Genomic DNA, 19,302 nt, shown 5'->3' with positions numbered 1-19,302 from the left:
GATAGCAGGACTACATTTCCCATGATTCTTAGATGCCAATGCAGGAAGTAGTTCGAGTTATGATCTAATTACGTGAATATCACTATGATTCATATACATGGCAAAAAAAGAAAAGAAAAAATGAAATGGGACGGGACCTGCGTCGTGACAAAACAATGTGGTTGGTGAAATCCGCCAGGCTCGCCTCAAAAATGGGAGTGTCCGGGCCAAAAACTGGTCACCCTACTTTATGGGGTATACGCCGCGGAGGAGGTGGGAATTTATTGATTGATTGATTAAGTGCTCTGCGCATAAAATCATTTCCGCGGTGTTGGTCCTCAAAGTTCTTCCTGGCAGACGACGGTGAATGTGAAAGCGTGCCAATTGTGTCGGCCATTTGGCTTTTGGCCAACAATTCCTGCGCGTATGCAAATTGCAAAGCGACTCCGCAAAGCCTCCAAGGTAGGAAGACGCCGGAAGTTGCCGTCCTCGTTTAACAAGCCTTCCACGTCCACCTTCAGTCCAGCGCGCCTCTGATGCGAAGCCGCGCACGCGCGCGCACACACACTGGCTGAGCTAATTAGCACCCGGAGATTGTTATGCGGCGTGTTTGCTAGCTGCTAGCTAATTGACCATTAGAGGTGACTAAATTACAATTACAGCCGCTTTGATTGGCAACGTGCTCGGGGGAGCAAAGGCGGATATTTTTAGAGCGATAAAGCCCACAATCCCACCATCCTCCCCCCCCCCTTTTTTTTCCTTGTCTCTTTGTTCCACAAATCCCGCAGAATACTAAGAAGCTCACAAAGAGCTCACGTGTGGAAAGCAGAGTGGCTTCATTATGCCACTTTGGCGCCATGCGGCGCATTCGCCAAAGATCTCCTTGGAGAGAGTCGCCATTTGAAGGAATACAAAATATTGTGAAAAAGTGACTGATGGGCAACGTTCGTATCAAAGGCAACTTTGGAATTGATGTGCAATTTCAATATCATTCGTACAGAAGAAAAACGTGCAGTGACAGGTTGCGCATAAACAATAAACATTTTGAGTCGCTGTCAACTGGAGAAAGTGATGTGCAATAACGTCACGTTTAAAGAAAACAGCGAATAACATCTGTATGTAGAAAACAGCTGTCTGCCGTTTTCCAATGATGCCAGTAACGATTAGAAAGCAATAATTTTTTACAGTAAGCGTTAATGTGTCATTTCTGTCAATGACGTCATCTTGACGACAGTTACTTTATTTTTCATAAAAACAAGTAACCTGCTTATGAAAGTGAAATCCATAAAGACTCATTTTTAAATAAAATAAAAATACTTATGATCAGTCGGAAAAGGTTGCTTTCTTTTATTTTTATTCAGAAATATTATAATAATATAATTACCCCGCCTACTGCCCGAAGCCAGCTGGGATAGGCTCCAGCAACCCCCTGCGACCCTTGTGAGGACAAGCGGTACAGAAAATGGATGGATGGATGGATAATAATATAATAATAATAAAAATAATAAAAATAATAAAAATAATAAAAATAATAAAAATAATAAAAATAATAAAAATAATAAAAATAATATAATATAATAACACTTTATTCGTAAACGTCACTGCACTTTCAATAAAGTATTGGAAGAAAGGTCTAAATGAGTTACTTTTCACAATCAAGTAACTAAGTTACTCACATGTTTGAAAGTGTCTGCATGAAAGTTATTATATCCGTTTATTTGCGAAGGTGAGCTGGATGAAGCTTGTCGAGACGAGTTCCTCTTAAATAAAAGTTTGTGTCTTTCCTGCTGCCAAACGGTGATGCAGTGACTCTCTCCCGCTGTCCTCCTCTCCCCCCCTCCCCCCTCCCTCCCTCCCGCCTCATCACTTGAGTGCTTATCGTCCCTGCATCGCCTCTCAAACTCTCCATTCTGTCTCTCTCTCTCTCTCTCTCTCGCTCGCTCGCTCTTCAAGGCCGGCAGCTGTTTTTTTTTTCTCGCCACCTGAGGCGTTAGCGCTTCCCTTCCATCCATGGCTCGTTTTACCCAGCGAACCTCGCCGGGGCGGGGCCGTGTTCGCCCAGGGTGCCGCTTGCCACTCTGATCTATGGCCCCTCTCATGGCGCTCGGTCTTATTATTATTAATACGGCGTCGCGCCTTGGGCCGCAGGCGTGAGCGAGGCCGGCACTGCCGACCGCATGCTTGCGTCATTGCCTCTTTTTGGGCCACTTGTGTTAGTCTTCATTTGATGACAATGCAACATTTTAGGGACAACACGCGTCCAAATTTAAATAAGACACAGCAGACAGACACAAAGTCAGTTCAGAATCTTAATGTGTTTTTTTTTTACTTTTCTTTTAAACTAAGCCATTACACAAAAAAAGCGACTACCGATCCGATCAGAAGATTTATCCACCAATAATATTTTTATTTATTTATTAAATTTATGGTTTTAATTTGGTAGAACAAGATTGTGTTTTATTGTAATGTTTTATTTTGCAGATCCAATCCATGACTTCATTGTAATCGATCGGGAAAATCATAACCGATCACTGATTTTGTATAAAATTGCAAAATATCTGCTGATCCGATCCAGCCGATCACATCCGTGTAAAGTCTATTTTTAAACTAGTTTGAAAGTCACACAATTCAAACCTATGCACAGGAGGTAAAAGTACTCGCACCAACAAGTCGGACCTCAAACAAAGACAGGTAAAAGTAAAAGTACTGTTTCAGAATCAGAATAAGAAACTATTTTGGTTGTGTGCAAAAAAAAAAAAAAATGTACTTAAGCAAAGTAAAAAAGAACGAGCACCAAAAACAAAAACAGAAAAAAAATGACAGAGGTTGAAAAACAAACAAACAACAAACCCAATAAAAAAGTAAGGATTAGGAAGCACAGATATCGGATTTCAAATAGGAAGTAAAAGTAGAAAGTCATCATAGAAATAAATCAAAGGTCACTTGCCACCATTGGATATTTGGCCACCCCCCCCCCCCCCCCCCCCCCCAAGCAAAAAGGACTTTCCTCTGCCGGGTTCCGCATCATTTGCGAGGAGCGCTTGCGTACGAACGGCACGTGAAAGTGAGCGTGATTTACGTGAGTGCGCATAAAGGCAACAGCAGGACGACAATCTTAAATCCCGGCAACCCGATGGCGCAGATGTGATCGTAAAACACTAAACACAATCTTAAACTACACTTATGTGTTATAAAACCACAACATAGCCCGCATTTCGCTCCCTTTATGGTTCCAATGAAAAAAAGAAAGAAAATAGTTTTTTTCCCCTCCGTTTCCGGAGCCCGAGTGGAATTTCACTTCTCTTTGATAAATGAGCGCGCGAACAAATGAGCAAAATGCGTCAAAGAAGGAAACTGCTGACAAAATACAACTGCGGGTTGCTGCAGATGGGAACTTTTCATAATGTTTTGGAAATCAGGCATCAGCCTTCGTCCATCTGTCTGTTTTTTTTGTCTATCTGTCGCCGTGCGCGCGGCAGAGAAATGCTTTTAGTCAGCGTTGTAAAATAGTGTGCCTTAAAAACATAAGCATACAAAATGTCTTTTTTTCATGCGAGTGGGAGGACGGAGTGGCTCCCCTCATCGTTTGACGCCCCCTTTTGTCTCGCTTCCTCTCGCCGGCGGACAATTGTTGGTTTTCAAGCGCTTGTTGAAGGCTATTATTATGTGCTACAAAAAAAAAGCTGCACGGAAATAATGCAAATGTGACGGGGACGCCTCGTGCACGGAGAGGAGTGGAAACGCTAATGTTTATAATAAACAGCATGTCCTGAGGTAGGGGGGGGGGGGGGGGGGCAAAGAGCTGCAGCGCACTTTTTGGATTGGAAGGCAAAGGAAGGAAGGAGGAAAAAAAAAGTAGTTTGAAGCAAAAGAAGAATGATTGGAGAAGATAAAGTGGACGGATGGGATGAGGAAATGAAGGCCGGAGGGAAGGAAAGATGGAAAAAGTAAGTCTGAGGTGGAAGGAGGTAGAGAAGGAAGGCAGAAAAACAGGTGTGACGAGTGGAGAGAGACAATGAAGGAAGGAAGGAAGAAAAGTTGCAACTAGGAAGCAAAGATCGAATGATGCAACCAAACCAAAAATAGGTGGAAGGCAGAAGGTCTGGAAGATAACAATACTTGGATAAACATGAAGGAATGGAAGTGGGAATGAAGGAACAAAGGCACAGGAATCAGGTCAAAAAAGTAAAAAAATAATAATAATCCTACATTTCTATATTTTTTGAAGCAAAAATACAACTGTGAGAAGTCAGAATTCACAATCCATCTTGGGAACTCGCCCTGATTTGCATCTTTCAATCAAAGGCGGCAATTGCAAAGAGACTTCGAAAATTCTTCCGAGCCGCTCGGCAACGAATGTGGGACACCTCGTTCGCGTTTATGTTCCTCCTTTTGCGTTAAGAACAGAGCATGAATAGCGACGGCTTGTTTCCGTCATATGAAACCACGGCTGCGCAAATCTCGCTGCTTTCAAAGGCTTTAAAAGACGGAAAGTTTGCATTAAGCTAGCATCCATCCGCACTTCAATTAGCACTTCACGAGTTTAACTAATGATGAGTTATTAACATTGTTTTTCAGTTTTAATTGATATTTTAGCCGTTTTGGATTTAGTTATAGCAGTATGGCTCAATGAATAGAATTGTATTTTTATCTGTGTTACTCTCAGAAGAAGGGCAACGGGTTTTTACATTTGCTATCTTAAAGGGAGTTTTGTCTGGTACCGGTCTCAGCCGGTCGGAACGGAGGCACAGGCTGATTATTATTATTTTTCTCTAATCTGATTTATACCTATGGGAACAGAAGGGGGGATTTTCTTGTATTCACTGAGTTGTAAACAAATGTACTGTGGGCTGATGGGAGGATACTTTTCGTATTCACCCACTTTTCAATAAATAATGATGTGCCGGAGTAGAGAAGACACACAATCTGACCAGAACACGATTTGAGTGTCGTCAGTTTTTGTCATCAGAAGCTTCTGTTTTAATGATACCTTTGCAAAGGGACTTCTTCACCAGAATCTCACCATTCCGTTAATTGAACACGCAAAGAGTACAATACTATTATTGTCTACTCTAACACTAACTAACTATTATTATTGGTAAAAAACCCTATTATTGTAGAGACTTAGGTTTATCAAGCTAGCCTGGCTGGCTAGCTCACCAAGCGCACCAGATTTTGTGTCCTTATGCTGCACAAATGGTCGTAGTCAAGCCTGCGAGGGCGAGCTAATGCTAAGAGACAGAACGGTCGCGGGGCGGGAGGCGCAAGTGGGTTTAACGTGAATATTCCTTGCTGTGATGAAACACAACACACAAACCTTTTGTTCTTTCCCGCTTTGTTCAGACTTGAATCAAAGATGACAGCTTCCACGTCTGCCGCTTTAGCGGCTAGCGTGCCGACGCGAGAGCTGAAATTGTCCAGAGACAAGACCTACGCGAGTGTAAGACGCTTTTGTCTTCCTCCCTTTGTGTTAAAAAAAAGAACAACTGACTAATGACTGCTTGTGTCAAATGAAAGATGGCTACACCATTTTTAAAAAAAAAAAAATGCTTTCTGGGGTTTAAAAGACGGAATATGAGTGCAAAGTAGTCAACTCGATGTCACCAACATCAACTTCAACTAACTATTATTAATTGTCCATTGGCTGATTTAGTGGAAAATGTTAGCGATCTTAGAAGCTAAGAGGCAGAACTTGGATCAGAACTTCGATCCAAGGCAACAACTTGAGTGTGTGAAGTTTTCGTAGCTAGCGTTGGCACCGAAAATGCTTTTCTGGGAAAAAGTAACAAAAAAAGATGCTTTTCTCTTCCTACGTTTGTATTAAAAAACAGAACGTCTGACTATTGACAGCTATCAAAACGAAAGACCACCATTTTTTCGGAACATTAAAGGCGCGACCGCTGACTACGACGCGACATCAACGCGGCGCGCTTACACTTAATGTGTGTGCTAATTAGCTGCGTCTCATTGGCAAGGGAATGGCCCGTTGCGCAATCCCATTAAGAGGTGACGCTCGCGTCGTTACTTGTGTAGCAAAAGAAAAGGAAGTCAATAAGATAAACGTTTTTTTTATTTTAATGTTCTGTGGAAACGGCTACTTGCTGAAAAAACTCAACGATTTGCAATTTGGGCAACCCCTTTTATTGTCACATGATAATGACTCGACTGAAAAGTAGCTTGCTACTTTGGAACCCGAGGTCACGCATCCTGACGGAATTGAGAACATCATTTGTGGTGTGTTTACAGTTGAAACGATTCGTCCAGGCATGAGGTACAAGGACAAAACTCGCACGGTGGTTACAGGACAGCGTCAAAGTCAACATTTCTCGCTGGCTGCGTGCGGAACAAACGGCTCCCGCCCGCCGCGTTAAAAAACGGCGAGCAGCTGCTCCAGTCCCAGCGAGGTGTCCCCAGGGGGCTCGCGGGGCCGGGTTTCACCTTGGCGTTGGCGGAATAATGTTGTTATTATGCGACGTCTCCTAACAGCAATCACCTCACTGCGTGGGAGATTTATAATGATGGCCGCCGCACGCGCTCGCCATACCGATGGTGGCGAGCTGCACTTTTTTTGGCATCATGCCAATAATCTCACATTCAACCAGACGTATGCAGTTTTTTTCCTTACACTTGTCGGTGAAATTCAGGTTTGTAAGACACTGCAATGACAAACAGATCTCTGTAGATGGCGCCGTTGCATCACTTTGGATTGGAGATTTTTCACGGCAGTTTTCGTGTAAATCTGTAAATAAAATACTTTGCCTTCAAAAGCCTGTTTCAAGTCTTGTTTTGTTGTTTCATAGTTTGAGGTCTGACTCAAGCAAAAATCATTAATGTCCTTTTTCTGAGTGACGTTTGTTTGAGGAAAAGCTCGTTTTCTCCATTTTTTGGTAAGAAATTGCCGTTTTGCTGAAAGTTTGACTGACGATTGCTAAAGAAAAGACAAAACTAATCAATTGTTTTTCTGTTGTTTTGTTGTTTAATCGCACAGTCCAGAGACATAAATGTTTTTGTAACCAAACATATTTTGTTCCCATTGGACGAGCACGTGCGATCATTCAAAATAAAGCACATGACATCCACGAGCAAAATCGGCAACTTTTTTGTTATCCGGCGATCTTTAATAACGAGCGATAATCCGGTTGTCGCCACGGAAACCCGCATCAGCTGTAAAAGTCCTTGTCGCCTTATCTCAAACGTCCCCCGTGATGTCTCCGCCGTCTGATAAGGCGTCAAACCTGCGCTCTATTATTCAAATTGACCTTGGCGTCCATATTTCCTTCTCCGCGAGCAGAGGCGGCTTCTTTCTTGCACTGCGGCCGCGTCAATGCCAATTAAGACTTTTCGTGGAGCGAATGTTAAAGAAGGCGTCTTATTAGATGTTTCCTGGAATTAAAGCAATTGTTGTGTCAAGAATGAGACGAGACTTTTCATCCTCTCGCAGCCATCTTAAATTCCGAACCTCTCGACTGTGACAATTAAGGGTGATCCTAACAAGTCTGGATTAGGAATGGTTACTTTTTATGCTGTTCAGCGCATCCAACAACATTGCAGCTCTGCTTATCTTAGATGTGATAGTCCTTCTGCGAGGTTCGGCTGTGGCGCGTGAAGCAAATGGAGACTCTTGGTCTGCCGAGTCATGGGCGAAGAAACTTGTGAGAAGGCCGCAATTTAAATGGCTTCCAATTGGGGTTTCAAGCCTGGTTTAGGGTTCCAAATCCAGGGTTTCAAAAAGTTTCAGATGGGTTTAAAATCAATGTTTTAAGCCTGGCTCTGGCTTTCAAATGAGGGTTTCAAGCCTCACTTAGGTTTTCAAACTACTTTCATGCTTTTGGAATAAGCGTTGTAAACCAGGTTTATGGTTTCAAAAAGCAGGTTTCAAGCATGAACAAGGGTTTGAAATTGGGGTTTCAAGACTGGCTGAGGTCTTTCAAATGATTGGTGTTAAGCCAGGTTAGAAACAAGAGTTTCATGCCAGTTTAACTTTAAGCCCCAATAAAATGTCCATTTTGTCAACATGTAGCATGCTAATAACTAGCATGCTAACAACCCGCTCTGCTCATTTGAAACGTCTCGTGAACTGGCGCTCATGTGAAGCCTGTTGATCTTGAATGCTAACATGCTAACATGCTAACATGTAGTATGCTGTAGTAAAGTAGAAAAAAAAAAAGTATAGCAAGAGAATTGCAAAAAGGCTAAAAATCAGAGCAGAAATTGAAATATGATTTCACATTTCAGAGCATATTTCTATACAAGCAATTACTTTCCAGAACATCCACTTTCATATGTTCTCATATTAGAACTCATTTTAACCGAAAAACAATAAACCGCTAATCTTATAAGAAGCAGTAGTAGCAACTAAGAAAGGTTTATATTATTATTCTCGAGCGCTAACAACCATTAAAAGCGTTCAAGTGCTCGTTGGTGAGGAACAGATAAAGTAGAAATTCATTATTTGATCATCTTCAAGTGGAAGCGCTAAAATTTTACACTGCGTAATGACGGAGCGGCGTGATCACTTCATTTAGCGTCTTAATTGTGTTAAGGAAACATAAAAGCGGCGGCCAAGTGACGGTCGGCGCTTTTATGATTCCATTTTCAGCCCCCATCGGAGCAAGCGACGAATGCCAAATCCATCCCGAAGTATTAAACTACTGCATGAGGCGTCTTCAGCCGTTACGCCGATGACGTCATGAGCGGCGTCTCCTGATGACGCAGGCGAGGCCAATTGTTACCTTTCAGAAATGCATTTTGGATGCGAAGTCGCGGATGCGAGTGAATTTCCTGCTGGACGAAGTTAAACTTCACCAAAATGACAAGACTTAAAAATTCCCAATTTGTAAAGAACCCAAGCACCATTTTTGACAATGGATTGTTTTTAAGCTCTGTAAAGCACTTCGTGTTGCATTTTCTTTTTTCTTTTTCTTTTTTTTTATTATTATTTTTTTTTTATAAAGAGCTCAGTATTGTTCATTCGGAAATGTCATCATTATTGCTCTTTATTTATTTTATTTTTTTTATATATATATATTTATATATATATATATATATATATATATATATTATTTTTTTTTTGTGTGTGGGTGAGTATGTGTATGTGCGTGCGTGCGTGCGTGCGTGCGTGCGTGCGTGCGTGCGTGCGTGCGTGCGTGCATGTATTTGTTAGCTTTGTTGCATTTTCAATATATGAAATATCCAATACAAATCAAGTTTGATTGAATTTGAAGATTGCGTTGTTTGTTGAATCCTTTGGAGAAAACGCGACACGCGATTAAACTCGCAACAACAACATATTTAACCTCCCAGCGCAGATAACAAGATGTCGTACGGTTGAACCCGCCTGCCGCGCAGCTTCTGTTCGGCTCGACACTGAACAGATGTTGGCCTCCAGATGTGTTAAGAGCACTTTTGTTCCCCCGCGAAGCCCGTTGGACCGCAACGCGGGCCGCCGGGGAGGCGTGGCATGCTTGCGCAACATACGGCGAACGGAGGTCGCCATCACACCAATGAGGCCCAACAATCACCGTGCTCGCCGGCGTGACCGCTAACGAGAAAATATATACGAGAGCCAATCGCTGGGAAAAGAAAATCAGCCTCGTTATCCCGTCACGTCTGCGTCGTCACGCCTGGTGGCGCTTTTAGTGCGGCGGGAAATAAAGTCTATCATTTCCCTTCCTCGCCGTCGGTGCCCTCCAGCCGTGTTGAGTGTTGGCGGCGTCGTTTATTTACTGCGGCAATCGCGGCAGCCGCGAGCGCCTCCCGCACCGGGCGGGAGAAATATGAGCGCTGCGCTCGCAGGTAATTGGACGTGCGCAACAAATGGCTCCGTGCACGCAAGCGCGCGGCAGAGTTTCGCCGCCGACCAGACGCCGCAAATACGAGGCACTTAAATGGCCGTTTTATTGGCTGACGACAACGTTTGACATATTTCATGGCCAACAAACCGTTTGGAACGCAAAGGCTTCCTTTTTGCACTCAATTGGATTTTGGGAGTTCATAGCTTGCATCATCGAGCAGCGGCGCAAAAGGTTGAATTGAGGGATTCTTCTTTGGATTGAAGAAACATCGTCAAAGTAAAAGCATACGTAAATAAACAAAATATTTTTTATATATATATATATATATTTTGCTGCTGATATTTACGCGCGACAGACTCGGTGAGATGAAAAAGACGGAATTGAAGGCTGACAAGCGCTGATGTTGAAAACCTGTCAGAGATTCGTGTTCTGGTTGGACGTGAATGGCCTTTACGGTCCAGAATTAGATGTCAAATGTAAAAAAAAAAAAAAAAAAAAAATGGGGAGGATTTCTTGGCAGGCGCAACACATCAGTGCGCTTCAAACCGAGCCAGGAAAGGACGAAGAGTCCAATTACGCAGACCAGTGAAGCAAACCCGAGCTCTTAATGATCACATGGGCCGACATAGAAGAATCATAACTTGAGGTCCAGATGCAAACATCTCCAAATCTGCCAATGCAGCCGGACGCCGCTCATAAAAGATGCGCCGGGGCAAAAAGTGTGAAAATAAAAGCCGCACTTACTGCTGATCCATCGAGCGTTGGGGTCGTGAACCCTGAAATCTTTTCCGAAAAGGTCCTCGACCATCACTTTGCCCTTGAGAGCCAGACGGTCGTCTTCATCTGGAAACAAAAAGAAACCAACACCATTTTTGGAGAGAATATGAGCATGAATATCGATTTTGCCCTCTGGATTTTTATGCAGGGTGCGAACGTACAAAGCTGAAACAATGAAGACGACGCATCGGAAGCGCGAGCCCGGAACCCGAGATCAGCTTGAATTGAGAGCAGCACCTTCCCCGCTCCCACAAACTCTTCATTTCATCTCACATCACCAAACTGCCGGACGCGATTAACCTTGCGCTGCTTCCGCTTTAAAAACACATTTTGTTGGGATTTATTTCCCCCCCCGCAAGGAATCTCCTGGCAAGACGAGACCAAGCGGCATTTCGGGATCAACGTGGCGTCGTATCGGCGGGAATCCGTCTTCTTAACCGCGGTTGTCAGTTTTTTGCGCGTACGAGGCGACGTCTCGTCTCGAGTTCAAAGACAAAGTAGAGGCGAGGTTTTTGCGCGGGCACGGCGGGAATGTTGCTAATCACGCAGGCGACGACGCTTCAGATCCAAACGCTTGCCGGCAGCAAAAAAATGACAACTGGGATCTGAAAGCAGCTGATTCAGCAGAGTTGAGAATGCAAAAACTTTAATAAAAAAATAAAAATAAAAAAAAAAGAGAATGCAAAAACTTTAATTAAAAAAAAAAAAGAAAAAAAAAGAAAAAAAACTTTAATTAAAAAAAAAAAAAAGAATGCAAAAACTTTAATTAAAAAAAAAAAAAAAAAAAAAAAAAATAATGCAAAAACTTTAATAAAAAAAAAAAAAAAAAAAAGAGAATGCAAAAACGATCTTACTGTTATCGTACAGTCGGAGCTCATTTGCATGCACTGAAAACAAAGAAAGTGGCTAACGAGGGTTGATCAGGGTGACGGGTTTCTGATTGCTACGGTTAAAATGGTAGCGAGGTTGAGTTTTAGAGGTTAGATTAGGATTTGGTCGATCAGATGGGGGTGAGGGTCTGGTTAGGTTCGAGTAGGTCAAGGTTCACGGGCTGCAAATCAAATGTCAGGTGAGCGAAAGCTTTGATGTTACTCGCCCACTGACAAGATCGTTTTACCCCCAAAAGCCTCCGAGACGGTCTGCCGGCGCAATTTGTATTCCAAAAAGTTGCAGCGAGCAGACGGCGTCGTTGACATTTCCGTCCATAACAACTCGCTCCAGTGCACAAGCCGTGTTGACGATTTCATATTAAGTATGTGCTCAGCGGGTTATGGTGCAGGTTTATTGTAATGAAATGTCGTTTTTTGGAGCGCAATTGCCTCCGAAGATGCCAGCCAATCACGTTTGATTTCAGCCTTTTTGGATTTTGGAGCGAGAGGCCCAAAAACATCAAAGAGCATCTTTTTGCGATAAATCCAACAAACGTGTGAAGTCGAATGGGATTCGCTTTGAAAGTTTCCAGAAGTCGCTGAGGACACGCAGACGGCAACTCATCCGGACGCAATGACACAAAGATGTGAACGTGACAAGACGGCAAAGACGCAATTCAACTCAAAGGCGTGTCGCGGCGGCGGCGGCGGCGGCGCGGAACCGATGGACGCGCGGCCGCTAATCCTCTCCGACATCTTCACGGAAAGACAAACACCTCTGACGGCAGTCGCCCGCCACCGCTAGATTATCTTTTAGCGAGGAGTCGCGTCCGACGGCGACGTTGAAAGGATAAACGGCGGCTTTTTCCACTCGCTTACGAAAACCAGATGTACGGATTCGAAGGCGGACTTGGACAGATGAATTCGTTCTCATAAATGGCGAGCAGCAAATTCCTTTTCCTTGGCTCAACTTCTCGCCTTTATCTCAAAGTGCGAGCTGTGTCAGCAGTTTTTGGTACGCTAATGCGAGCGCTCGCTGACCTCATTTTCAAACGAGGGGCTCATCTGCAAGCGTCGTAACGCTCCGAGGACAGGAAGTGGCGTCTTCATGAAACCCCGAACCTTCGACAAACGCCGTTGAATTTGCATCCGACTCACAATTTCCAAAACGGCTTTCTGCCAGAGCGAGACGGGAATTGAAATGATCGTGTTCCCTCACTTTTTGCGGGCGATGCGTGACCCTCCTGTAATAGAAGAAGAAGAAGAAGAAGAAGAAGAAGAAGAAGAAGAAGAAGAAGAAGAAGAAGAAGAAGAAGAAGAGGAAGAAGAAGAAGAAGAAGAAGAGCCTGACGCTTTGGGCTCCATTTTTGCGGCGCCTTGTCTCACCAATCGGCACATTTGAACAATGTTCTGAGTTTGCGAACGGTCCAAACGGAACAGTGTGCTCGGAGCATATTTCTGAACGCATCCAAAATGAGGGAACAGGGATGACCCCCCCCACCCCCAACCAGCCCCCCCCCCCCAAAAAAAATCAACGTATACTTTGAAGTGACAAAAAAAATATTTTTCTTCTTTATGATACATTTTTTGACTGGCCCGACTTCGAAGGAAGAAAAATAGCCAGAAAACCCCAAATTGAGGCAATTGATGAGGTGACGGTCACAAATGTGACGCCTCAATATCCGAGCCGCGAATTAGCGCGGGAACACGGTCCGTCAAATTCCAGTTGGCCGAAATAATCAGTTACTTTCAAGGATCAAGGTTACATGTTGTGAATGTTGCACTTTTTATTTCCTTGTTGGAGAAGAGCAACGAGTGCAAAAGTAGCGAATTGTTCAACACGTGATGTGCGTCGAAAAGGTCAAAGTCTGCCAAAGAAGTCATTTTGAGTTCATCCGGAAATTCCGAATTCCAAATAGTCCTCGCCAGCACTCACCACAATTGAACGTTGACGTCTTCGGGCAACATTTTGCAGTCGTTTGACCGTCATTGACAGCCAAATGTCACCCTCCTTGGGGGAGGTAATGAACTCCGAAGGACTGCGAAGGCCCAAAGCCGCACTTGAAGGTCAACCCGAGTTTGCTGCTTAACGAAGCGAGAAGGACTTTCGGACGTCAGGACTTTTTACGAGCCAAAGTGACGGTTGAGCAAAGGACGGCGACGTGCTCCTTCGTTTGCCGTGTCTGCGCTACGGCTTATTGGCCAGCTAATGGGCGTGTCTGCGCATGATAATGTAAGGCGGCGAGCCAACGGGTAAGCCGATGCCGGTGCCGATGCCGGTGCCGGTCGTACCTGGTGTCAACAGGAAGACGGAGGTGACGATCAACGAGCAGATGACCAGAATGACAAGGAGGGCGATCACTATTCCCTTCCAGTTCCTCTGCGGCGGGTTGCTGCCCACCAACTCCTGCAAAATGGGAGGGGGGGGGGGCAGGAGGGGGGGATGCATTGTGGGAGTGAATCAATCAGGGAGCAATTTGCACACAGATGAAGACAATATACAGAAAATTGGAAGGAGCAGAAATAAGAGGAGTGACTACAAGACCATCGCGAACCACCTAACAAGATGAATCAGAGGAAGCGCAGTACAAGGGGGGGGGGCGGCGCGGGGGGGGGGTGCAAACACTCGCCGCCTCGTGGATTTCAAGGAGAAAAACAAGGGTGACGGTGGGAGGAGGAAGAGGAGGAGGAGGAGGAAGACGAATTTTCCTAATGATCCGCGCGCGGGCCGCCGACGGGTTTGACAAGCAAACACAACCTGTGACACATCTGCGCAGTGAACGCATCGCGGCGGACGAGGGGACGATGAGGGCGGGGGCGGGGGGGTGGGGGTGGGGGGTGGGGTGGGGGTTCGAGGGGCTTGCTCGTTAAAAACAACCTTGACGACCTTGCAAACCTTGTATGACAGCACAACATCGACACGTTCGATCACAGGACTTTGGACAAACGTAGAAAACTGGCGCGACTTCCTTTAATTCCTTTAATGAGACGTTATGAGCGCAAACCCGAATGGCCCGAACGCAAACGACTTGCAAGAAAAGAGGAGATCGGAACGCACGCTTCAGACGAAATTGTGAATATTTGCAACCCTGCAAAAAAAGCTTTATAATTGGCAATAGATGCCACAAGATGGCAGCAAAGCACTACTTTTACATTAGACAGGGATGAGGCCTTTCTAAATGAAGCTCCTAACCTTCACAACTACAAGCTACTGTGAAACTTTGTCCTGGTTTTTGCATAGTTTAGGTTTTTGTTTTGTTCAAATTGTTTTCATAAAAAATATATGCGCCATGTAATTCGTTGCCGTTGTTTGTTGTTGGGTGACATTCGACAGGTTTCATCTGACGGCAAGCTTTCACTTGGGCAACATGGGCAAAGTGCATCCTGTCAGAATCTGACCTTCAAAATAAGAGGTGTGATGAAACTGCTTTTATTTTGAAGGCCTGACTTTTGTCATTGTTGCAATGACGTCGCCCCGACTTGCCCGAATGTTGCCGAGCAGGCCGGGAGGGTTGTTGTTGTCGTCTTAATAAAAAATGTACACAATATGACAAAAAGTGGCAAGCATTTGATGAAGACATTTAGAAACACGATTACATTATTAAAAAAACAAACAAAAAAAAAACAGGAAGATGGTTCCTCACTTTGCTATGTTTTGTTTTTAGTCAGACTTTCTCGAAAAGCTTAATCACGAAAACCAACGTTGCACGTCAGTTCCTGTACACACGATTGGAAAATCTCACATTTTCAACAGGAATTACGCCAACGACATCACGTTGAGATCATTTAAAGGTTGGATTGAAAAGACCTGAAGTCCAAATGGTACGAGAGAAGATAAAGAAGCGGGACGTCACGAGAACAACGTAGCGCTCTAACCGGCATGTGACCTCCGGGTGACCCCCGCGCCTTAATTGAAAACCAGCCCAAGGCGCCGTTCGCCGGCGGAACGGGACCAGTCGGCCTATTTTGACTTTCGTTAGCGCGAGAGCCGTTTAGGATCCAAAAGGATCCAAAAGGCAAAGCGAAGAACGCAAAAACAACTTCAACAATCGGAGGTGCAATCGAGAGGCTCACTCGTCCCTGCCGTCGCTCCGTCCACGCACGCACACACGCACGCACAAGAATCCCTTTTTCGAGTAATTATGTGCTGATCTTCTGCTTTCCGAACAAAGCTTCTTTCAATTTGACTGTAAATCCCACTCAAGAGAAAGAGAGTGTGTGTGCGTGCGCGCGCGTGCGTGCGTGGATAAGAAAAGTGTGTAAAATGTGGAAGGGATTGTGGAGAAGAGGAGCTCGACGACTCGGGTGTGATTATGGGATGCGTGCAGAGCGTGACAGCCGCTCCGTGCCGATTATTGACATTTATTGGCCTTCTTTGGGCTGGGCTATAAATAACAAGCAGCTGATTGGATGACAGCCTGGATGCAAATTGGGCAACAGCAGTCAGCCTCGGGGCACGCACGCACACGCGCACGCGGTAGAGGTGGTCGAGAAGCAGGGTTCATTGAGGCTCATGGTTTACACCTCATCTTGATGCACATGCACTGTGACGCACGCGCGCGCGCGCACGCTTGTTTGCCATCGTGCGCACGTTCATCTTGTCGACAAAAGCAGAACAATGCGGAAGCCTTTCATCTCATTTGCCGACCCTCGGGACGTATCGTCAGCGAGCGTCCGTGCAGATTGGCCTTCATCGTTACATTATTTGATTTTTTTTTTTTCTGTCCTTCATCGCTACATTATTTGATTTTTTTTTTTTCTGTCCTTCATCGCTACATTATTTGATTTTTTTTTTTCTGTCCTTCATCGCTACATTATTTGATTTTTTTTTTTTCTGGCCTTCATCGTTACATTATTTGATTTTTTTTTTTCTGTCCTTCATCGCTACATTATTTGATTTTTTTTTTTCTGTCCTTCATCGCTACATTATTTGATTTTTTTTTTTTCTGTCCTTCATCGCTACATTATTTGATTTTTTTTTTTTCTGGCCTTCATCGTTACATTATTTGATTTCTTTTATTTTCTGGCCTTCATCGTTACATTATTTGATTTTTTTTTTTTCTGTCCTTCATCGCTACATTATTTGATTTTTTTTTTTTCTGGCCTTCATCGTTACATTATTTGATTTTTTTTTTTCTGGCCTTCATCGCTACATTATTTGATTTCATTTTTTTTCTGGCCTTCATCGTTACATTATTTGATTTTTTTTTTCTGGCCTTCATCGTTACATTATTTGATTTCTTTTATTTTCTGGCCTTCATCGTTACATTATTTGATTTCATTTTTTTTCTGGCCTTCATCGCTACATTATTTGATTTCATTTTTTTTACATGGATTGGCGCGCTCGCCGGCCGTGGATTTCCTACGAGAGGGAAGATTCTTGTTGCCAAATCAGACTGGGCCATACAACTTTCAAATGTAATTCCTATTCCCACCCCCCCCCCTCCAGGAATAACAAAAACGTTATTCATAACATGAATAAAAAGTGCTGCTTCCATACAAAATGGACTTTTGTTCCTGAAAATGTCAATCAAAAGCGTCAAGCACCACAGAAAATTCATCACAAACAGTTTGGACGATGATGATTTCATGCTGCGATTCCAATCTTTGTGCTGCTCCTTCTGATGTGCCCGCCTCGGCCACCGGGAGGCAGTGTAATACAGTCACGATGCACACAAACAAAGCAAGACTTCTTCTTCTTCTCCTACGACTGTACAGCAAGATGCTCATTTTACATCCCAAAAAATTAACACCACAGCTTTCGATGCTAAGCGTTTTCATGTCAATGATGCTTTCATTGGATGCTAGCATGAAGCTAGCGGGCTATTTTTAGCAGGCCTGGGTTTTTAACAAATTAGTCATTGAATCCATTTTACTTTATGGATTCATAAGCTGATGCTTTTAATAGATCTTTTTTTTTCCTCGTAAATGCGTGTGAAAATCAAAGTTTACTTGAAGGCCTAAAATGTTTTTTTTTTTTTTTTGCTTAACATTGGAACAGGAAGTTTTTGCTATTCCGCTCGCGTCGGCACGGCGACGCGAGCGTGAAGAATTGAAAAGTTACTTTTCTTTTTGTTCTTATCATCTCGCGCCTTCATCCCGTGACGCGCCGCCGTCTCGCCACTACGGCAAAAATAAATTGCCGTCACGGAAACAATACACGCGGCTGCGCACTCGCTTGAAATGAGATGCGGCCGCATACTCGCGTTTGCGGGCGCGGGGGTCTCATAAAAAGCGGCCCCTGCTGATGTTTGCTCGGGCTAATGTATTTTCTTTCTTCTTTTCTTTTTTTTTATCGGCTCCTCGCGCAAAATATGAACAGAAAAGAAAAGAGTCTCGGCTGCGTATCGCCGACATTATGTCTGATTGAAGTGCTCTCCGGGTACGCATGAGAAGTCATTTGCTCGCCACTGATGGACAAACAACACGCCAAAAACAAACAAACAAAGAAAAGTGTCCGCTTTTCTGGGGAGAAACGAAGCCAAGCGGACGGAACAGGAAGCGCATGAAAAGTCTCGGAAGCAAAGAGGAAGTTGAAAGACACGGAAAGCTCAAGACGCCTGAATTAGAAATCGCATCTCGTTGTATCCCGCTGGGTCTCCATGGCAACGCCCTCCGAGAACATCCCCAAGTGTTTGACTTCCTGTTGCTAGCGCTGCGGGTGCGCGCGTGCGCTAAATTTGCACTTCCTGCCCTCGTCCCGCCACCCGCCAGCTCCACTTGGAGGTTGAAAATGGATTTCGAAACTGCCAAAATGTGCGTTCCCAAAAAACGTTTCATTGGAATTAACAGGAAGGAAAACTGAAGGAGCATTCACGACCGGCCATTTTAGAGCATTTTGACTGAAATTTCACGAAGCGCAATATTGTGTTTCCACATATCAGATTTCCTCAAGCTGGAATCCAGGGACAGCAAATACAATGAAAACAACAGGGCCCCAAGATTGAGCCCTGCGGAACACCACACATGATTGGAGCAGAGCAACCAAGGCAAACAGCAAAATTCCTGCTTGCCAAGGAGGACGGAATCCACTCTAGAGCGCCACCTGGTGTACCCGGCGCTGCAAATGACTGCCGTGTTGAAAACAAGACACACGCGACAACCAAACGGAACTCCAAGAAGAGTCGAAAACAAAACTGACACGACTCGCAAAAAGTTTGGCCTTTTGGCTGAAATTTCAGGATGAAGCTGAAATGCTGAAATAACCTTTACAGATGATTTGACCTTTTGAATCACGCCTTCCTCGCCGAACATAAAATGTCGACAGCTGAAGTTTTAAAAGTGAACTTGTGGTTGTTGTTTTTTCTGCGTCCTACGACCTCGCCGAGCAGCCCGCAGGAAGCGTCCGCGTCCTCCTCCGCGTCCGCGTCCTCCTCCGACGTGACTGTCAGGCGGCGGGCCGAAAGTTCAAAGGCGTGACGTGACGCCCGCGCGAACGTGAACGCGCATGACGTCGATCAATATGCGGCGGGGAAAAGCCGCCTAACGAGGTTTTTGTTGCGTCGATAGCGTGTGACCGAGACCGGAGGGCGAGCCCGTCGGTGTCGCTTTGTCGGCGCCTCGTTCGATTGCGTTTGACGACAGCTAATCTTTTGCGAGGCTGGCGGAAATAACCGCCGTTATCTTTTCATCAAGCGGTAACAAAACGAGACATTTTGTAGCACAGGCGACCTCATGTGAGCAATTAATACGCTGGTGAAGCAGCATGTGGCTGTTATCCATTATGAACAAGTGTGAAACGAGAGCAACATGCAAATGGGCATTTACTAAAAATGGCTGCTACAAGTGATCAGCTGGTGAAGCAGCATGTGGCTCATGCTTTTTTTTTCCCGTGTCTCAATAAGAGTTAGCTGACATGCTTTTGTCAAAGGATCAACAATTAT

The 19,302-nt window shown here is 44.5% G+C and overlaps 1 protein-coding gene across 6 annotated transcripts in view; it reads right to left on the bottom strand.

Annotated features, from left to right (window-relative positions):
* dpp6a (dipeptidyl-peptidase 6a) overlaps positions 1-19,302 on the bottom strand; it is a 101,872-nt gene that overhangs the window by 19,495 nt on the left and 63,075 nt on the right. For all 6 annotated transcript variants that reach the window (XM_086065513.1, XM_086065517.1, XM_086065515.1 and 3 more), the window contains exons 2-3: positions 13,712-13,826; positions 10,518-10,616 (exon numbers count right to left, since the gene is read on the bottom strand). In XM_086065513.1, coding sequence (XP_085921639.1) covers positions 10,518-10,616; positions 13,712-13,826 — 214 coding nt within the window. The remainder of the gene's footprint in view (positions 1-10,517; positions 10,617-13,711; positions 13,827-19,302) is intronic.

This window comes from Leptonotus elevatus, chromosome 21 (genome assembly GCF_054856555.1).
Source record: "Leptonotus elevatus isolate MCC_2025b chromosome 21, RoL_Lele_1.0, whole genome shotgun sequence".
NCBI lineage: Eukaryota > Metazoa > Chordata > Actinopteri > Syngnathiformes > Syngnathidae > Leptonotus > Leptonotus elevatus.
Note: the sequence above shows the minus strand (reverse complement) of the source record. Positions and strands in the feature narration are given on the sequence as shown.